Source organism: Neovison vison, chromosome 6 (genome assembly GCF_020171115.1).
Source record: "Neovison vison isolate M4711 chromosome 6, ASM_NN_V1, whole genome shotgun sequence".
Taxonomy (NCBI): Eukaryota; Metazoa; Chordata; class Mammalia; order Carnivora; family Mustelidae; genus Neogale; species Neogale vison.
In genome coordinates, this window is record NC_058096.1 from 42,466,268 (window position 1) to 42,487,917 (window position 21,650).

The window sequence follows — 21,650 nt, forward strand, 5'->3', positions numbered from 1 at the left end:
ATTTTAATCAGACTCACTTTTATTTTGTTCGTACAGACGATGACTCCCATAATATTTCAAGGATTTAAATAAAGGTGGATCTCTATGCACCCTGGGAAACCTCCAGGCAGCCTGCGTGTGAGTCTGCCTGATCTTGGCTGTTGGATGCACAGTAACAGGCTTTTCAATTTTTCTCCCCTCTCTTGCTTCCTGGATCAGACCTTGGAAATAAGCCAGCAAAAAGTAATAATAATGGACATTTTCTGAGTCCTTATCGATGGGCTGGACACGGTGCTAACTACTTTACATGCTATCTCATTTAATCATCATTTACAGATAAAAACAAAATAAAACAAAACAAAACAAAACAAAAAAACAAAAAACGGGAATCACAAAAGTTTAGGGAAGTTACCTGAAGCTTTTCAGAGGCAGAGTCTACCAAGGACAAGGCAAAGGGCACGGTGCTGCCAGAAACCAAGGCGAACATAACACCAGTGCCCGTGGATGGGCGAATGCTCAAGGACGCATTTACTTGCCAGTCCTCAACATTGGATAGATTACCTGTTAAAACAATCAAACAGAAGCAGGATCAGTATACTCCTAAAGTATGCCAGGAGGAATTATTACAACCTTACTGATACTCAAAGCCATTTTTGTGGAAAACTGAAGATTTTCATTCTCCTTCCTCAGTGTCCTATAAAACCTGGGCAAAAATCTAAAAACAAGAACCATTTTTTAAAAAGATTTTATTTATTTATTTGACAGACAGAGATCACAAGTAGGTAGAAAGGCAGGCAGAGAGAGAGGGGAGGAAGTAGGCTCCCTGCAGAGCAGAGAGCCCAATGCGGGGCTCGATCTCAGGACCCTGGGATCATGACCTGAGCCGAAGGCAGAGAGCTTAACTCACTGAGCCACCCAGGCGCCCCAAGAGCCATTTTTTTAAATGCAGGCAAGAAACACATAAATGGAGCCCTAGACTTCTGGTCTTCCTAGAATAAAATTCTAGATGTGGTGTTTCAGAATATTGTGACTTTCTCCTGTGTTCTTTTACAGGTATTCTTTCTGCCTCCAACTCTACCACCGGTCCAATCTCAGATGGTCAGATTGTAGAGTACACACTGAGAAGGAAATCCAACAAATTTATTGTAATGTTTCTGAGGGAACATTTGGGTATGGCTGCCTTCACCACCCTACCATTCCTCATCCATAAAGAGGTCAGTTCAAAGCAGTGGGACAGAAAAATATGATTTATACAAATAGGAGAGTTAGATAGTTTGATAGTAGAGATGTACTATGAAATCAACAGTTAACTCTAAAATTCTAACAGGAACTCTTCTGCGATTCTGTCATCATAATAGTTAATATTTTTTTTTATCATTACAAGGTTAATTGTGTATCCCACTAGAGTGCAAGCCCTACTTGGTTCTACAACCACTTTGTTTTCCACAGTAGTCACTCAACAAATAGTTGAATTGATGTGTTTCTAAAATAGTTTAATTAGTAGAAAGATTAGGGCACCTGGGTAGCTCAGTAGATTAAGCATCGGACTTTGGCTCAGCTCATGATCTCAGGATCCTGGAATCCAGCCCTGCATCAGGCTCCCCATTTGGCAGGGAGTCTGCTTATCACTCTCTCCCTCTTTCTCTGCCTCTCCTCCACTCTTGCTTTTCTGTACCTCTCAAATAAATAAATAAAATCTTTAAAAAAATACTAATTTACACTTTGAGTGAAGCCTTCCTTATTTAATATGAAGTAATATAAAACAACAGCTCAAATACCACTTGTAGGCTTTGAAAAAGTGAATGTGATTGGAGAAAACAATCTCCTCTTGACAAGATGATCTTCCATTTTGCCACATCTAATGCTATTACCGTGTTCATTTATAATCTTTTTAAAAAGATTTTATTTATTTATTTCTCAGAGAGAGAGAGAGTGGCAGGTAGATGGAGAAGTAGGCTCCCTGCTGAGCAAGGAGCATGATGTGGGACTCAGATCCCAGGACCCTGGATCATGACCTAAGCCAAAGACAGACACTTAACTGATTGAACCACCCAGGCATCCCCATTCATAATACTTTAATTCCCACCCAGGAGATGTATATATACATATATATGTATATGTATATACATATACAAAAATCATATATACATATATAAAATTTTATTTTATATACACATAAATATGTATATGATAAAATATAATTGTATTATATAGACATATAAATATATATGTGTGTATATATACACACATACATATATATAAATAAAATAATCCTTTTGAAATAAGTAAATTTACTATGTTAACAAACTCAAACTAAAATATACAAGTGTACAGAAATTATAATGTAACATTAAATATTAATTCAAAAGTAGGTCACTTTCAAGTTATCTATGAAATAACTAATTACTTATGATTTTTTTCAGATACAATAGAACTCTTATTTTCATTTTCATTTCAGAGTTTTTCTGTTGAACAAATTATTGTGGGTCTAGTTTTTTCTTATATTCAGTCATCAATCTCAATTGAAATTTTTTTTTTTTAATCATTCTCATACAGAACAGAACTAAAGTTAAAAACATTCCATACTTTAAGTTAGGGACACAAAAAGTACTAGTGGAAGATTCTTCTTTAAAACTGTAGTAATATTTTTTTAGGCTGCAAATATACACATTTAAAATATAATTTTTCCTTAAAGCAGATGTATCAGTACACTAAATTTATAATACAAAGTATTAGTAGCTCAGATCATGAACTCCTAAACAGAAAAAGACAAAGAACCTAGTAAGAGAATTAAGATATAAAAATAGCTAATAAACATATGGAGAGATATTAAAATTCAGTAGAGGGGCGCCTGGGTGGCTCAGTGGGTTAAGCCGCGGCCTTCGGCTCAGGTCATGATCTCAGGGTCCTGGGATCGAGTCCCGCATCAGGCTCTCTCCTCAGCAGGGAGCCTGCTTCCCTTCCTCTCTCTCTGCCTGCCTCTCTGCTTACTTGTGATCTCTCTCTGTCAAATGAATAAATAAAATCTTTAAAAAAATAAATAAATAAATAAATAAAATTCCGTAGAAATTGGGACAATAATATTTAAAATTAAAATATTTAATTTTTCAACTCTCAGACTGGAAACAAATCTCAAGCATACACTTTCTTACTCTGTTGGTTGGAGTATAAATTGATAAGACATCTTTGGAAGAGAATCTAACTGAGCAGTAGGAACTATACATTTTGATGGACATAATCTAAGATTCTCTCCTACAGAATTAATCACTTAAAGGTATAAAGATGTATGTCCATTCCTTCTTTGTCTTCTCTATGCAACAAAAGCCTTACAGCAATGGGAAAAAGACAACAAACACTGCCACCATTAGAACACATGCAAAGACCCACTGCATCTACAGGTTAGGGAAAGGAAACTGGGAAAAAATAACAACAACAGCAAACCAACCAAAAGCCATTTACCATGGAGAAGGATCTGGAGTCGTGATCATTAGATATCTCCCCAACAGGTGGTTGGGAGAGGGACAATGAAAAGTTCACACCCCCGGAACCCAGGGATACAACACTTGCCCAAAACTGAATCTGTATCAGAACGTGAGAGAATGTTCCCCAGACCTTGCCATCATGCTAGCAAATGTCAAGTAACAAAGCATTCCTTTGAGGTAAAGCAAGACCATGCAGAAACACTTTCTTGAGGCGTATCATAAACAGAACACCTAAACCTAATGATAGATGAACTATTAAGAAAAACCCTCTGGCAAACCAGTCACTGCCCTAAGCACAAGGTAATAATAAAGGAATTTGAAGTGTACTCATGGAAACCAGAAAGCTTAAGCAGCTCAACTCTTAACTAGACTGATTCAACCAGTTTATAAAAGGCCTATCAAAAGCAAAAATATGCTTATCTCCAGACTTATGTATTATTTATCTGTCTTTACTGTTCTACACAAGATGCTTACCTTTTAAACCAAAAATCATTCAATACCGAAGGAAACAAGGAAAAATAACACATGGTCAAGAGACAAAGCAATCAACATGACATTGATATTGGACCTATCAGATAGAGAATTTAAAATAATTATGATTAATAAGTTGAAGGCTCAAGTAGAAAACGTGGACAACATCTAATCACAGGTAGGAAACTTCAAGGGAGGGTTGGACATTTTAAGAAACAACTGACATTCTGGTAATGAAAATGAATCCTTTTGAAGCAGTAAGCAGTAAACTCAACACAGCTGAGAAATTGGTGAACTTTAAAACAGGTTAACTGAATTTACTTGCAATTAATCAAGTTAGGTATCAATAACTTTTTTTTTAAAGTAATCTTTAAGTAATAACATAAGCATATTCTACTTCCTTTCCTCCCAACATACTGCAAAAATTGAATAAAAAACATACAACATGAATAAGCCTAATGCTATGCCTGGCACATAGTTACGTATTCAATAATGGTTACCGAAGGAAATACAACTGTTTGTCAATTAATAAATTTAGTCATTAATGAGAAAAGAGAGGTAAAATGAGAAATTACTTACTGTAGTCTATTCTAAACTGAGCAACTCCAGAACCAGGATAGTAGGAACCCTTCTCCACAGTGACAAGACAATGCTTATTTTGCTTTTCTTGAATGATTTCCTTTATTCCCGAAGCTCCCTGACCCATCAAATTCCAGCTTCGTATACATCCATCTAGTCGAGGGTTAATCTAACAAATTAAAAAATAGGTCGAGTGTATCTTAAACTTAAAAAAGTCAGACTCATATAGGGCTTAACTGATTACAGATACAGTTTTCATTTAGAGGGAAAACCTTTCTTTGATGACATTTTAAAATACTTTACATATTTTGAATATTATTTAATTTTTTAAGGTGTCCTTCAGATGGGCAGTCTTTTTCAGTTACAGTGAGTTTTTGCCATCACAGACCTCCACTGAGATCCTAATGATTTCTAACCACTCAAGCCCTACCCGCCTCTCCTCTATCATCCAGAAATAACTTTTCTGCTCTCAAGTTCCATATATGCTTCTAGCTGTGGGTGTGGGCTGTAAGTTGCTTACTTTAATTGCATTTATATATAGGTTTGTTTTGCCATCAGACACTGAACCTCTTCAGGAACAAAAGTCTCCTCAAAGCAACCGGCCAGACTCAAGACCCAGAGTAGCCATTTTATAAATAGTTTTTGAATAATTTATTTTACTCTTAAAATGTCTTGATTTATCAATTTCAAAGGAACAGATGCAGTCACTCTGACATGAGTTAACTAATTCAGGTTTTATATCATACTGCAGGCATCTTTCAAAAGTTAAGGTAAGTGTGAATTGCCATGAGTAAAAGATGGATATTAAATGGTAAATATTTAAGTTAAATCAGCGAGTATAATTGACAGGCCCATGACTTCAAATGAAATTTTTAAGACTCTTCAAGGACAGTGATTAGTCTCCTTCGTGAAACCTATTCCACAGTTATTAGACAAACATCATATTCCAAAAATCATCTATTATATATAACTTCAATTTATGATAGGATGAAGTTAAACTCCCAGCAAAGATTTTTTTTAAAAAGTTCCAGCATCATATGCTATTTTATCTCCCAAATTTAAGTCCTAAAATAGACGTAAGAAAATTCTTTGACTGGCTTCTACAAAATGTTGTATTTTTGGACTCAAATACATGTATTTACATTTGTAGTAGCTGAATATGCACAGTTATCATGTTAACAATGAACTGATGCTTGAGAACTAAAAGAAAAATCTACTTCCCCATGAGTAATGCTGGGGATTTAAATGGACTCAAAAACACTACATTTATTTTCTTATTTCCTTAATATAATTTTAAGGATCGCTATGTTATTTTTCCTTGTTCAATTTAAGTTGTCACAGTTGGTATGTTCAACAAAATCACTTCTTTCGACTCTCAGAAAAATACATTTTCAAATCTATTATGGACAAGAGTAATTCATCCATGATGAATGATAGAAACTTGAATCATTACCGGTCTAACAAGTGTATTCTCCGCTTTCCGAGGTAATCCTGCAAAATATACTTTAGTTTCTAGAAATCCACTTGTAAGCTTAAAAAGGCTTTCGGGTTTATTTATATTCATTACAGCTTCTTTAGATATTTTCACACTAATACTGTGTTCTAGTTCTTCCACAGAGACCTACAATTAAAAAGACAAAAATTATCAAACCACCAAACATCATTGCATGTCATTTGAAACGCTAAGATTGAAAAATCCTGTTATTCTGGTAAATAATTTTTTAAAGTAATCATTTTAGTTTAATTATTAATTTGTTGTAATCCATTTGATATAAGGTGGTAAATATGTGTTTTAAAATGGTAATTTTTTATTGAAAATTAAATGAACCCCATATTTTAAAGTAAAAAAGAACCCACACAATATTGTTCTTTTAATTTTAAACATCCAATTATAATATACATAATTCAAATCCAGTATCATAAAATTAAGTTTCTTTTAATCGAGTCACTTTACAAAATCTTAGAAAACTTTTAAGTTTTCCTATTTTACAATTGTCTGAAAGTACACATATAGAATCAATAATGGAAATAAATTCCTAATATAAAGTATGAGAAATCAGTACCTCCAGTACTCTGTTCATTACACACAAATTATACTTTATTTCAAAATTCAAAAGTAATTGAGATCATAAAGAAGTATAATACATAAAATTAAATTGGGTTTTTCCAATTTTGAAAGTAGTTCTGTCATGTTTTTTGTTTTTAAGTAGGCTTCATGCCCAGGATGGAGCCCAACATGGGGCTTGAACTCATGACCCTGAGGTCAAACCCTGACCTGAGATCAAGAGTCAGACGTCTAACCGGCTGAGCCACCCAGGTGCCCTGAAAGGAGTCCAGCTTTTTAAAAAAGGTTGAAAGTGATGGTAAACAACAATAATAGTAATAATTTAAAAACCTCCTCAAAAGGCCATTCGAAGAACCACTGCTGACATTTCCTCATGCAAAACTGTAGTGCTCAAAACGCAAACTCTTCTTTTACTAATCAATGATAGAAGCAAAAGAGCAGGCCTGTGAAAGCACCACTACAGGAAGGGGAAAACTGTGCTCTAAAGCAAAATACTTTGGTCATGTTTACAGTTAGTCAGTACACTGTCCTTAATACAGCCAACTGGCATCATTTTACTTGAATGACTACTCCCTCCTTGAAAGATGTTCAGTCAGCCTCTAGAACCTCAGTGTCACTTGCATCTCCACATTCTTATCACTCCCTCTCAGCGACCTTTGCTGGCTCCTCCTCTTCTCTCAATGTCTGTCTATTCTACACCTGAGCTCAGCCCTCTACACCTTTTCCCTCTAGTCATGCAAATATGTTTCAGTGGGGGTGTACTGGACCACTCTGGGGTATTTGGAAAACTTAGGGATAGGGATGGTACTTTTAGTTGTGACAATGAGTCGGACGTATGGGGATGCTGCAAGATGCTGGACACCCTGTAATATGTAGGAAAGTCATGCAAAATAAGGAATAAAATATTCGATATCCCGCAAACCCTCTGAACATCCCTACAGGATATTCTTTATGCTGAATATTCAGAAGTTTTTATCTATCTTAAATTGAAGGCTAGGGGCACCTGGGTGGCTAGTGGGTTAAGCCTTTGCCTTGGCTCAGGTCATGATCTCAGGGTCCTGAGATCGAGTCCCACATTGGGCCCTACATCAGGCTCTCTGCTTGGCAGGGAGCCTGCTTCCTCCTCTCTCTGTCTCTCTCTCTGCCTGTCTCTCTACCTACTTGTGATCTCCGTCTGTCAAATAAATAAATCTTTTAAAAAAATTAAAAAATAAAAAAAATAAATTGAAGGCTGGACCTTAAAAGTATATCCAGCATCTGACCACTTCTCATTACCTACCAACACTGTAGTCAGTGATGCCATCTTCTCCCCACTGAGTTACTGCAATGGTCTAATGACCCCATAATCTGTCCCATTCTTACTCTCTACTATCTAGTTTCCACAAAACCATCATGTCGTGATACAAACTGCCTTTTAAGATACGTGCAAATTAAATCATGTCACTTCTCACAATCATCCAAGGTCTTTCTACTTAGCATAAACTCCAAGTTCTCACTCTAGTCCCCATGACCCTATCTGGTCTTGTTCCAGAGCACATTTCTAACCTCATTCTCTGCCCCTCTCTCTCTCCCTTACTCACCTGCATCTACGCTGACCTTTGTGCTGTTCCTCAACACAACAATCACATCCTCTTGCCTGATGCTCTGTATTTGCTATTCACATGGCACAGAATCATCTTCCCCAGAGATTTCTCATGATTTATGCCCTGGTCTCCAGTCAGATGTAATCTCATCGGGGATGGCTTTCCTGATTCCACATACACACTCATCATCACTCTCTGTTGCTTGGTTGTTTTTGTTTCTTCCTCCTAGCACTAACCACTCTCTGACGTATCAGTTTGTTCATGCAGTTTTAGGTTTACCCCTCACCCCTAGTACGCAAGCTCCGTGAGACCAGTGATTTTGATTTACTCACTGTTGTAGCCTCACCACCCAAAGGAATAGCACATAAAGTGCTCGATAAATTTTCTCAATATGCTCAATAAATATTCTACTGAATGAATAAAACTGTGATCCAGGGGCGCCTGAGTGGCTCAGTGGGTTAAGCCTCTGCCTTCAGCTCAGGTCATGATCTCAGGGTCCTGGGATCAAGCCCCGCATCGGGCTCTCTGCTCAGTGGGGAGCCTGCTTCCCCCTCTCTCTCTGCCTGCCTCTCTTCCTACTTGTGATCTCTGTCAAATAAATAAAATCTTTTTAAAAAAAAAAACAACTGTGATCCAAGTTACAGATTTCCCACCCATATTAGAATCATACCAAAATATGAGATATAATAATGACTTATAATAGAGCAATATTTATTTCTATGGTTTATAATTACCATTTTAAGTACTTAATAAGTACACACATTCTATTTATCTGAATTATAGCACAATTCTACATTTTAATTGCTTATTTTTAAGGTATTTTATTTGAAATTTTAAAATTATTTAAAATTAGTGAAAAACCGCTATGGAGTGAATGGTCCAGTTTACAGATTAATTTAACTTAACTTTGTCATTTAAAATATTTACTTAAAATACATAGCTATTTGAGATAATTTCTACAGCTGCATAAATTTGTCTGAAATGGTATAGTTTATTAATAAGCCATCAAAATTATAAAATGGTAAAAACAGTACGCAGTAATTTTTTACATGAAAGATATGAAGAAAAAAATCCCATTTATACGGTGGGGGTGAACATTCATAAATTGTTAAAATATCAAATTGAGAATTTTTTTAAAAAGCCAGCATCAAATTTACCATATTAAAGTTTTTCTGTGACTTTTTTATTGTTCTTAAATTTTCCTGCCAAGTTGCATTCAGTTTATAAAGGGAAATGTTAATCAAAATATGGGCACATCATTAAATAAGTTTCTTTTAATAAGGATCATAACCATAACAAAATGTGGAGAACTGAGTAGCTGCCTTCTATCCAGCCCAGATTCTGCCTTTCAAATACCGTTCATAGATAGTTCATTAGTAAACACTACCTGCAACTCAAGATGTTCGCCTCACAGATAAACATTTACCTTCTTTATACATATTCTGTATTACCTAGAATGTATCCAAGTTCTCTGTCAAACAGATATTTTCAATTTGTATCAATTAACCAGAAAAACTGTGTTGGCTCTATTTTGCTGAAAAGTGATTTTAGTGATTTTTAGATAGGTGATTTGGGGACATCAGGCAATAAAATGTATTCTTCAGTACACGGGAGGCACAGTTGTACGCATCAAGCTGTATGCACACAGATGGAGTAAACGAAAGCTGTAGTGGCAAAGCTATATACAGCAGAGAGAACCTCGGGAGAAGCCAGAGAACATTAGTGATTACTCTGACAATTGCATCTGATCTTGTGCAGACTGTATTCTGGTGAAAGTCCAGAATCTATAGCTGTCGCAGGACGAATAGCCCCAATTTTGGTAAAACACATCTGTGCCCAACTGTACTTTATTACTACCTGTAGTTTAACAATTTCACATCCCATTGCATTAGCGCATAAGGCAACACAAGCTATTAAACTGTGAGGTATTAAGGAAGTCCAAGAGCAAGGAAAATCTCTAGCCAGAGTTCTACAACCTTGAACGCAGGAACTTAGCATTTGAAAAGGGGCTCACTAAAAGCTCATGGAATAAATGAGTGCATGAGTGAGTAAATAAAGAAATGAAGTAATTTAGAGATGATCTCACATGTCTTCTCAACATGGACCTCCTGGCAGATCCCACAGGCATAGAAAGTGTCTCTTTGGGGTACCACATTCTTTTTTTTTTTTTTTTTAAGATGTTATTTATTTATTTGACCGACAAAGATCACAAGTAGGCAGAGAGGCAGGCAGAGAGAGAGGAGGAAGCAGGTTCCCCGCTGAGCAGAGAGCCCAATGTGGGGTTCAATCCCAGGACCCTGAGATCATGACCTGAGCTGAAGGCAGAGGCTTTAACCACTGAGTCACCCAGGTGCCTCGGGGTACCACATTCTAAGGGGAAGCTGATCTCTCAGTTATCAGCTGCTGAAAATAGCAATGACTCCTTTGCAGAAAAAGAATTCTCCCCATTAGAGACTAGGAGTAATGCCCTCATGAAAAATTCCTTTTTAGTCTCACTTTTAGGTATTATGTAAAAATGCTCATTTTAAGTACTCTACTTGGTACTACTATACTAGCTAGTGTGTATACTGTTTGTACAAATTGATTATGTATCTATATTCTAATATTTAAAATTGAGTTAATTACTATCTGTATTACTCTTTCTACACGTATTTCTATGTTACTATGTGTATTTCTCTTTCATTTAAAAATATGGGTGGCTATTCAGTATGGCTGTCCTTGATCAGCAGTGTCTTTGCATAAGCTGTTATGCCTGCTAAAAACCCCTAACCTATAGGAGAGACACCAACAACAGCCACTAAAAAAGGTAAAAAGTCAAAGATAAAGTAGTCCAAGCAAATAACTGAAAATAATTCCATACTGTTTTCAATACTATTTCAAATATTATGTGAGGTTATCATTTCTCAGAGGCTGTTTGAAGGACATACAGTGCATGGGATATGCTTCATACAACATCAAATAAATCCGGCTCCCTTTAGATTTGGTATCAGTATAAAAATAAGCTATTAATGATGTTAAACAAACTGTGTCAAAGTAGAGACATTCTTTGTGAAATCTGCAAAACCTACCACATTCCAATGACCATCATTAATAACTTTGCCTCCAGATGTGATTTTGGTTGTAAATTCATTCTTAAACTGAATTTCAATCTTTCCATCACGAAGTGCAATCAGGAACCAAGCTGAGTGGTCAAGAGATTCTGTGTACAGGACAACACCTTCTGAATCATAGGTCCGCAAATCAAAATGAGCTGAAAATCTAAATAATGGAAAAGAGAAAGCCTTAATAGAGAAATATAGAAAGCTCAATATACTATTCCTTCTCTTATACTAGTAAACAGCAGTATATTGAGAGAGCCAATTCTTTCTTTCCTGGAATTAAAAAAAGAACAGGGTAGAATTAGACTGTTCATATGTTATCTCTGGTTCCATATGTGTTTTATTATATTTTCTTGCTTATTCTTAGAGTCTTTTTCCCCCATGAACAGATGCTTTGGTAATTTTTCATATTTTTTTGCACTGCATTTGGATTGCATTTCATATTTTTTTTGTTTTGAAGGCCCTTTTTTAAATGTTGGAATTCATACACGTACAAATACTAGATATATTGTATCTCTCCTGGAGCTTCTTATACACTATATAATCTGACATTATGACATTAAGATTCCATTTTTTTTTTTGCTGTGTCCATAAGTTATTAGTAAAAGATGTTACAATTTCACGATGGGTTTATGCATCCAAAGGCCCGTTTTCCCTGTGACTTCATATATGTCAGGAAGGAATCACTCACAGAGACATACAAGACAGTTCCTAGATGACTGCAAACATAATTAAGCCTTCATATGTGGTAAGAAAGGTAAAGTAAAAACTTTAAGATATATCTGTGAGCCTGATTTCAAAAGCTCTCCAAAACTCTAACTGTGTAAGTCACTGTACTAGAGCATATAGGAGGAGAGCTTAAAAGATGTAGTCTAGCCATGTGCTTGGGGGTATCTGAGCTCTGGCAATGACTGTTACAATTAAGACCCTAGATATATACACAGCTATTACAGTGGAAGAAAGATGTTAGAAATGCTGGATTAAAAAATAACATGTACTTATTAGTGCCTTAACGACACCATAATGAGAATCGGCATTAACATTTCCAAGAAACCAGCAAATCAAAATGACTGAAAAAAATGTGACCTCAGCAGGGAGCCTGTTTCCCCCCTATGTCTGCCTCCTTCTCTGCCTACTTGTGACCTCTCTCTCTCGCTGTGTCAAATAAATTTTTAAAAATCTTAAAAAAATAAAAATAAACAAAATGACTGAAAAAAGACAAATAGGGAGTAGAAAAAATATTTGTATAACTATTAGTCACTTGAGTTAAGCTAAAATAAAGGTAATTTACATTAAAAAGTTAGGACTTCAGATAACAACCAAGTAAGGTAAGAAAGAATCCTTACCTCCCACTAATAGTAGTAGGGGCACCATATACAACTTCTAACTTCAAATGGAACAAAGAAAGGCTCATAAAATGAATTTTTTAGGGGCGCCTGGGTGGCTCAGTGGGTTAAGCCATTGCGTTCGGCTCAGGTCATGATCTCAGGGTCCTGGGATCGAGTCCCGCATCGGCTCTCTGCTCAGCAGGGAGCCTGCTTCCCTCTCTCTCTCTCTCTCTCTCTGCCTACTTGTGATCTCTCTCTCTGTCAAATAAATAAATAAATAAAATCTTAAAAAAAAAAAAAGAATTTTTTAATCTCTAGAATTCCAAAGAAATATTTAAAAGAGGTCATGTGGAGTAAAGTACGTTGGACAGATAACAAGGTAGTAGTAATTGACTGAACTAAGATTATTTTTTTATTTTATATTCTTTGCTTAGGAAAAGGACCTCTATTCTCTTTCATAGCCACCACATTTTGCAGATGCTAAACATGTATTATTCTGTCAAAACCCAAATCTGTGTATGCTCAGGATCTTCCAGAAGTTGATCCTATTATGGAGGTAATCTCCCTCTCTGCAAAATCATGCTAACCCAGTAATACAAAGAGTTGTGTTCTGTATCTTTCTGTCTGGAATATATCAGCAAACATTGGGGAACAATTCATTCTTTTTCTGAAATTTTGTAGAATGAAAAGGATGAGTGAATTTGTTAACTTTAGGATAAAATAAATAGTTGATCATTGAAAACAGAGCTGAAGGAATTTGCAAAAAGCAGGGGAGAAAAGCAACAAAGCACTGACAATTCTTTGTGTTGCTTACTTACCAGGTGGCAGTTTATAAAAAATTCATTAAGCTGTACACTTAAGGTACGTGTATATTTCTGTATATGTATACAAACGTAGTGATCCAAAGGGGCATGTGCACCCGAATGTTTATAGCAGCAATGTCCACAATAGCCAAACTATGGAAAGAACCTAGATGTCCATCAACAGATGAATGGATCAAGAAGATGTGGTATGTATATATACTTCAATAAAAAGTTTAAACTAAGTAAATAAGGAACAAATAAATATTGAAAAAAATCATTATTTGGCCTATTTGATCCAATGTTAGAGCTCAAACTATTGTGAGTTGTCAGAACCGAATCTCCCTGAACATGTCTAACTATGCAAAAATTAACCTTTTTCTCTCTCAACCTCATTATTCTTTTTGCAAAGGAAATGTTGTTTCCAGTCTCTGTCACTAGACAATATTATTTGCTCTGAGATGTTAAAAGGGAAAATCGGGTCCTGGTGGATAAGAGTACTGAAGGAGCACAACTTTATCAGTGACTTTGAGAATATAGTTCAAAGTTCCTTAATGATGCGATGTCTATGAATTTAGTTGAATTATTTTATGAATAATCATTCATATATCTAATGAATTAAACTGTATGTAGGCATGCTTATCTAATTAAAATATTTTAAAATATGGGTTCTATAAATCAGTCCCAAATACACTTCCTTTCCACTTTTCCAACAATATTCCAATTTCTTTTTTCTAGCTCCAACCATGTATGACTCTGAGAAAATTTGGAAATTAAAGTAGAATCATGACCCTAAAGTACAAGCAACTATTCTTTTCCTACAAGCAACCTAACTGTAGGAATAACAGAAAAGGTACTCAGTCAATTAAAATCATGTGACATGTTTCTTTAAAATACTACCTAAGTAATCTTATGAATTTTCTTTAATAATTATGAATATCACTATATTCTAAAAGCAATACTTTGAGTACTTTCTCATTACTTAGTTTTTATAACACATAAGAAGAAGAATGGAAATTTCTCAAATATATTAAATCTACTTTCCCAACTTCTTAGTACATACGTAGTCACTAGAAAAGGACGAAGGATGTATTAAGGTAAAATGATCACTGGGGAAGGTCAGCCTAGATGACCCAAATGATTTCTAGCATGACAATAAACATGTGTGAAGGGGTAAATCAACTTTAGGGCTCCTCAAATCATCTGATTGATAATATCCCTAAATTATCCAATTGGAAACGCAATTTCATACATTTCAAACCTTTTTTGGTCACGAAACTTCTGTCCTTACCTGCTTACCTCTAGAGATTATTACTGACATTGGTACCTCACCTGGTGATTTCCGGCAAACGAAATTTTAAATATAAAGCCACGCCTACAAATTGCTCTGCCAAGTAAAGTAATTCATAATTTTTGTCAAGGTTCAAAGGAAGGCACACTGGAACAGCCTGAAAAAAAAAGGAAACAAAACAAAAAAAAACCCAAAATGCATAGATTATTGCTTGCTGTTTGTGTAGGGTTAGCATTCCTTTCTCTGCTTCCTAATGGTCTTGTCAAATGTATCCTCTCTGATAAGTTAATTAAATTAAGAACGCCCTTGGTAATAAAGCAACATCTTTTACTTCCTTATATAGTCCATCAGTATAACTTCTCAGAACCCATGTTTTTAAAAAGTCTTGCTCAGTGTATGTGGCTTGTATTTTTGCCCTTACTATTTCCTTTGCAAATCTCAGCCCAAAACACAACCTTTTTCTTCTAGTAACAACACATATCTCCTAATTAACTGCAGCTCTGATACTTTCTAAGAATTACATTAGAAAAAAATTTTGGAGTCAGAAATCATGGAAAAATTAGTATACCAATAAGTAGCACCTCATACATTCATTCATTTGTTTATTAAGAAAAATTTTCTGGGGCACCTGGGTGGCTCAGTGGGTTAAAGCCTCTGCCTTCAGCTCCAGTCATGATCTCAGGGTCCTGGGATCAAGCCCCACATCAGACTCTCTGCTCAGCAGGGAGCCTGCTTCCCTTCCTCTCTCTGCCTGCCTCTCTGCCTACTTGTGATCTCTCTCTCTCTCTGTCAAATAAACAAATAAAATCTTAAAAAAAAAAAAAAAGACAGGGCCTGTTTGCTTTTAAAAAAAGAAAAATTTTCTGAGCAAAAATGTATCATCTAGATAACGAAGGTGAGGTAGTGAAGCTCGAGGGACTCTATTTTAGAAAGACTCATTTCTGCTGTTTTCTTGCTCAGCCCTATCTACTCATGTTCTATATTTCACCTCCCATCTGCGTAAAAGCCAAAGAAGCTATGTTCCCACTCCAGGGAGTAGAGGGGAGCAAGAAAGTTAGAAATTCTCTGAGTTCTGTCCTAGGCCCCAAACATTTGATAACATCTAAAAAGACCTGAATCCCAAACATGTTATAGGACATTAGCTTTGAACAAACCTCAGCTGACACTGGCATCAACACCCCCCACCTTCGATGATTTATAAAATAACACCTATTACTCACCCACTGCTTGCCTTTGATCAGACCCTACGCTGGATTCCTGAAGGAACACACACCCTGGACCCCTTGCCAATATAAATCCCTAGCCCTAAATAATGAAGAGACCCATTCTCTTTTCCTTTCCAAGTCCCCCAGACACTCTGTCTGCTATACTCTGTTATTCACACTATTCAGTAAACTCCACTTTCACTTTCCATGGCACGAATTTGATTTCTATCCTGTGGAAAGCCAAGGAACCTCTTGGCTGTTCCTGTGGGAACTCCCCCACCCCACCTTCCCAGGTTCTCGGATGGAGCCTGCCTGCATCAAAGGAAATGCTGGAAAACCTACATGGAATAAATATAAATTAAAATACCATGTTAGTATCCAAGGAATTAACAAAAAAAATGATTCAGGGTCATTAAATTTAATATCATGTGTTTTTTTCTAAGAATAAAAGCAAATATTAAAACAGAAAGCTTTTTAGGGATACGTTCTTGGGCACATATACGGATACTCAAGGGGGGATCTGTGTACCTGACACAGTATTAAATCAAGGTCCAGAAACAACATCTCATTTCCTCTTAGAATTTCAATAAATCTGTTCCAGGGTAGATGGTGATGTGTAACTACTACAAATACTAAAATAATAAAAGATTAAATTACAAAATAGACATCCACAGAGCATGGCATGCAATTAAGTATAGTTGAAGTTACTGCATATGCCAAATATCTCACCTTCCCTTCCCTTCCCTAGTAGGTGGCATTTATTGAATGTTACATGTTTGGACATACACAGTATAGTGCTAGTAACGGATACAGAGGTATGTGAACACACATGATTAAATCACCATTTAAGGTGGGTTTTTTGTTGTGTTTTATTTTGTTTTACTCTGCCTCATAATCCTGTAACATTTTATCTTCACTTGCGTAAAGGAGTTCAAGAGTGGGACTAAGAACCTTAGTTCTTAGTGTATGATCCTTATACACAGAAAAAAAAGCTTCAGATGCTGACCTTCTTTTTTTTTTTTTAAAGATTCTATTTATTTATTTGACAGACAGAGATCACAAGTAAGCAGAGAGGCAGGCAGAGAGAGAGGGGGGAAGCAGGCTCCCCACTGAGCAGAGAGCCCTATGTGGGACTCAGTCTCAGGACCCTGGGATCATGACCAGAGCCTAAGGCAGAGGCTTTAACCCACTGAGCCACCCAGGCACCCCTGGCCTATTTATTTCAATGAAGGAAAAACTACCCCCAACATTCAATTCTTGGGTCAATTAAATCCAAGTGAATAAAAGCAAGTTTGAGAGATAAAGATGAACAAAATTGACCTCTCTGAATTTTTATGTACTTAAACCCCACTAAATTCCAATTTGAAAGTTATTTCCACCCAAGATTTTATGAGCACTCTTGCAAGTACTGACATGCTGAAGAGCAATCAAACTTGTCAGAGTGGGATAAAGAAAAGTACACTGAGGAAAATGTTTCTGCTAAGGTTTCTATGTAAGATTTTTTTTTCTCACAAAGAGAAGTATAAACCTCAGCTTTTCTTATTTTTTTAAATAAACATACTCATTGTATTTTATAAACGTACAGCTTATACAGATGAACACTTTCTGAACTATGACCCTGCAATCATTTTTTTAAACCTAAATTTTGGTCATGTAAGCTATAATTATCCCCAATATTTATAGCTTACATGACCAAAATTAGTAATTAGATTGTGATTCATAGCCTGCTAGACTATAGCAATTATTATAGGACATCTGTATTTTTCCTGGGGTGCCTGGGTGGTTCAGTCAGTTAAGCATCTGACTCTTGATTTGGACTCAGGTCATGATCTCAGGGTTCGTGAGATGGAGTCCCTCGTGGGACTCCATGCTCACTGGGGAGTCTGCTTGAAATTCTCTTTCCCTCTCTCTCTATCTCTCCCATGTTCTCTCTCTGTCTCTCTCTCTCAAAATAAATAAATAAATCTTTTTTAAAAAAATACATCGTTTCTTTAAAAAGAACATCTGTATTTTCCTGACTTAGCTATGTGGAAATATGTACCCCAGTTTCTCATTTTAGAAGAGATGGTAAGTTTAGCATTGCAAAATGTTACCTCACAGCTCTTGTGATCTTGGGCAAGTTTGAATCCTTTTTTCCCATCACAATAACAAGAGAAACCTCCAGGGTAGTTGACACAAAGTTGAGCGCATATGTTCTCAGAGCATTCGTCCACGTCTGGGGTAAAAGGGAACACAGATCTTAGTATCTTCCAAACATTCAATCCAAGAGGAGTATTCCAATTTTAGCATGTGATAATAGAGGGGCCGGTAGTTCAGTCGGTTGACCATCTGACTCTATTTCAGCTCAGATAATGGTCTTGGGATTTTGAGATCAAGCCCCACACCAGGCACCACACCCAGCCCCGAGTCTGCTGAGATTTTTCTCCCTCTCCCTCTGCCCCTCCCCTTCTTGCACTCACTCACTCCGTATCCCAAATAAATTAAATAAATAGATAGATAGATAAAAGATAATCAGGATACTAGATTCTTAGTAAAAGAAATCTCTCTGCCATGAAATCACATTTCAATACTTGGCATGGAAATTTAAATGAGTGACAAGTGTAATTTCTATCATTTACATAAGTAAAATAACAAATTTAATGTATAACTTTCAGTAATAAATAATTAATGAAAATATAACAACTATGCTAATTTTCTAGTTTTTGAATTTGAAGGAAAAAAGACTGAGTCTCAAGGTAACTGTCATTTCTAACTAAATGAATTCCATTGAGACTGCCTTCCAATTATTTGCTTTGAAGAAAAGAAAGGGAGGGGTAAGGAAGGGAGAGGAGGGGACGGGGGAAGAGAGGGGAAGGGGGAAAAAAATCCCTTTTAACTGAAGGTTAATATAATCAGGTATTACATAATATCAAGAACATTCCACATTCCATAATGCAGTGATTAACAGTGACAACAAATTTGAGGATGTATCTTTATTTCTTATCACTTAAAAAAGAAAAACAAACCTCACTGTGCTATTACCTCCCATATTGTGAAATCTATACAGCCCTGTCCTTGCCCATATTTTGAGAAAATCATCTTTGAAAAATTGTAATAACACGTTTCAGTAAATCTACTTCAGAGCTACATGAGATCCTTGATATTTCCAAAGCATGCATCCTCCAATCTTGGTAAATTTACAAGTACATAAATGCATATATTATTAGCATGCAAATTCCCCCATAAAATGCCTCAAAATACAACTGAAAATTGGTGATTCCTTACCATCAAAATTGAATTGCAGATAACTGAAGTAATATGAATATGTGTCATATATACATCTTTTTCAAAAAACCTGTGTTTTACTGAATAAAACTACAATATACATTATAAAGTTGGCTAATACCAAATCTGAATATTACCATAGTAATTTCTATCTGGAGTTGTGTGAGAACAGAAATGCTGTATGGAAGGGATATTTTTTGGTGAGTGCATAAAATGTAAAACATCAAAATATCAACAGGAACAGATATATTTTTTAAAAAACTATTTTAAAATTACTATTGATTTAGGCAAATTCATAAAGATAGAAAATAGATTAAAGGTTATCTCCCAAAAAGTAGATAGAGACAGAAAATAGTTTAGAATTTGGGAGAGGGAGGAAGGGAAATTTATTGCTTAATGGTTACAGAGTTCTGTTTGGGATGATGAAAAATTTCTGGAAACAGAGAGCAGTGGCTCCATAACCATGTGAAAGTAATTAGAGCCACTGAATGGTACCCTTAAGAATGGTTAAAAGGGTACATTTTATACATATAAATATATTTATATAATAGAAATATTAGAAAAACCACTATTGATTTGATTAATTTTAGTCATGATATTAAATTTATCTTAAAGTTTTTAAGATTAAAAGGATATGAAAAATTTCCATATATCTATGATCTTTTTTTAAGCCCCCCAATACTTCCATGTTACATGCATACCTGGCAGCACTCCTTTGGCCAAATGAATCCAAAGGGTTCTCCCAAATCCACAGGTGCTGACAGTACTCATCAATACTTTTTAAATTTCTAGAGCTCATCAATACTTTTTAAATTTCTAGAGCTTTTTAAATTTCAGTTATCATTTCATTATGATGAGATTTTTTTATATGTACTTAATTATAACAGAACTATGTCGTTTCCTATTTAAGAATAAATGACGTACAGAAACATGCACAGAAGATTACCAAAATGCTTGGTATAAAACTGAAGGTTTCAGGTAACATGTTACCTTCATGTTACAAGGTAACATCCATGTGATTTTTAAACTTGTCTTTCTTTTATATGTGTATGTTTTTCCTTCCAGATCGAAATTCTTTATATCTTTTAATATTATTTAAATGATGTGAAGATATGTTTATTTTTCTTTTATCAAACATGGGAGGTCTCCAATTCATATATAGCTTAGAAGACAAACAGAGTGCGTAAGACTAAACCTAAAGACCATGCGTCTTAGATACTTTTACTCTGGAAGGAAGCCAATGATTCCCCATTTGGCCACACTGTATATGGAGCTTGCCGTCTTAGGAAATCTTATTGCGGACATCAAACAGAACCAATGCTTCTAATCTCAAACCAAGGCTCAAACTCACCCTCTCCACCATCAACAATGATAGACACCACCACAACTCTACCTTCGCAAGCCTTTAGTACAGGATTGTATCTGTAGCCTTCAGCACATTCACATTCAAAGTCTCCTGGGATGTTCTTGCACACAGCTGTGCCACAAATGTCTGGCATTACAGAACACTCATCCACATCTATAAATGAAACCAATAGATTAAAAAAATATTTCTCCCATACCAGAGGATAATAGCAAAGAATGCTTGATTTGTGTTTCCTGCATCTAGTTTAATATATATAATGAGACAATAGAGTGGCCTGGGAATAACAAAATTTTAAGTCTATCATCACGTTTTAGTTTACTAAACATGATTTCTTCATGCAAACATATAGGGAATTTGATGGTTGCTATGTTCTCCAGAGTTATGTAAAAGGAAAGGGCTTTAGTTATTTTCTTATCTATCAAGCTACATTACACAAATAAATGGGAGAAAAGATTCATCATATTCTTAATATATATCCCTAAATACATGTTTTTGAAATATGTACTTGAAAGTGGATTCACTCTGTATTATCAAAAATATAAAAAATAAAAATAAGGTGACTCATCAGCCATGTTTTCCTTTGGAAATGGACAGTAGCTAAATCTGCATACTATTATTATTGACTGAAGTATTCAAGAGTGATTCAAATTTAAAAAAGAACAGAGGAAGGTCTCTAAGTATGTATAGAACTCCAATGCAAATTTTAGTGTCAAATTAATATTCAGAAATTTCAGGTGCATTTATTGTGTTTATTATATTATATTAACATGTATATTATATTACATGGTAGAGTAGGAAACAAAATACTAATTGCAACTAGTCACTAGATGAAAGCATCTGTGAGAAAAAACAAGTTGCAGAAATAGTTCACTGGAGATGTAATTATTAGTGAACTTTTCTCATCTGTACTCTCTGGAGACAGACAAATTCAGAATGGAAAATATATTTTCTACTCTATAAAATTGAGAGTTTAATTTTTCCATAGACTAATAACCAAAATTTCAGACATTACTCTATTTAAAAAAGCATAAACAGAAATAACTGAATCAATTCCTGTATAAGGAATCCTATATCATGACTGTATCAATGTCAATATCCTGGGTGTGATATTGTAGGACAGTTTTATAAAATGTTACTAC

The 21,650-nt window shown here is 35.4% G+C and overlaps 1 protein-coding gene across 1 annotated transcript in view; it reads right to left on the bottom strand.

The window, feature by feature from the left end:
* Positions 1–21,650, bottom strand: part of PROS1 (protein S) — a 65,631-nt gene that overhangs the window by 5,942 nt on the left and 38,039 nt on the right. The window contains exons 7-13 of the mRNA XM_044251174.1: positions 20,539–20,664; positions 17,975–18,096; positions 14,718–14,833; positions 11,228–11,417; positions 5,965–6,132; positions 4,512–4,680; positions 392–540 (exon numbers count right to left, since the gene is read on the bottom strand). Coding sequence (XP_044107109.1) covers positions 392–540; positions 4,512–4,680; positions 5,965–6,132; positions 11,228–11,417; positions 14,718–14,833; positions 17,975–18,096; positions 20,539–20,664 — 1,040 coding nt within the window. The remainder of the gene's footprint in view (positions 1–391; positions 541–4,511; positions 4,681–5,964; positions 6,133–11,227; positions 11,418–14,717; positions 14,834–17,974; positions 18,097–20,538; positions 20,665–21,650) is intronic.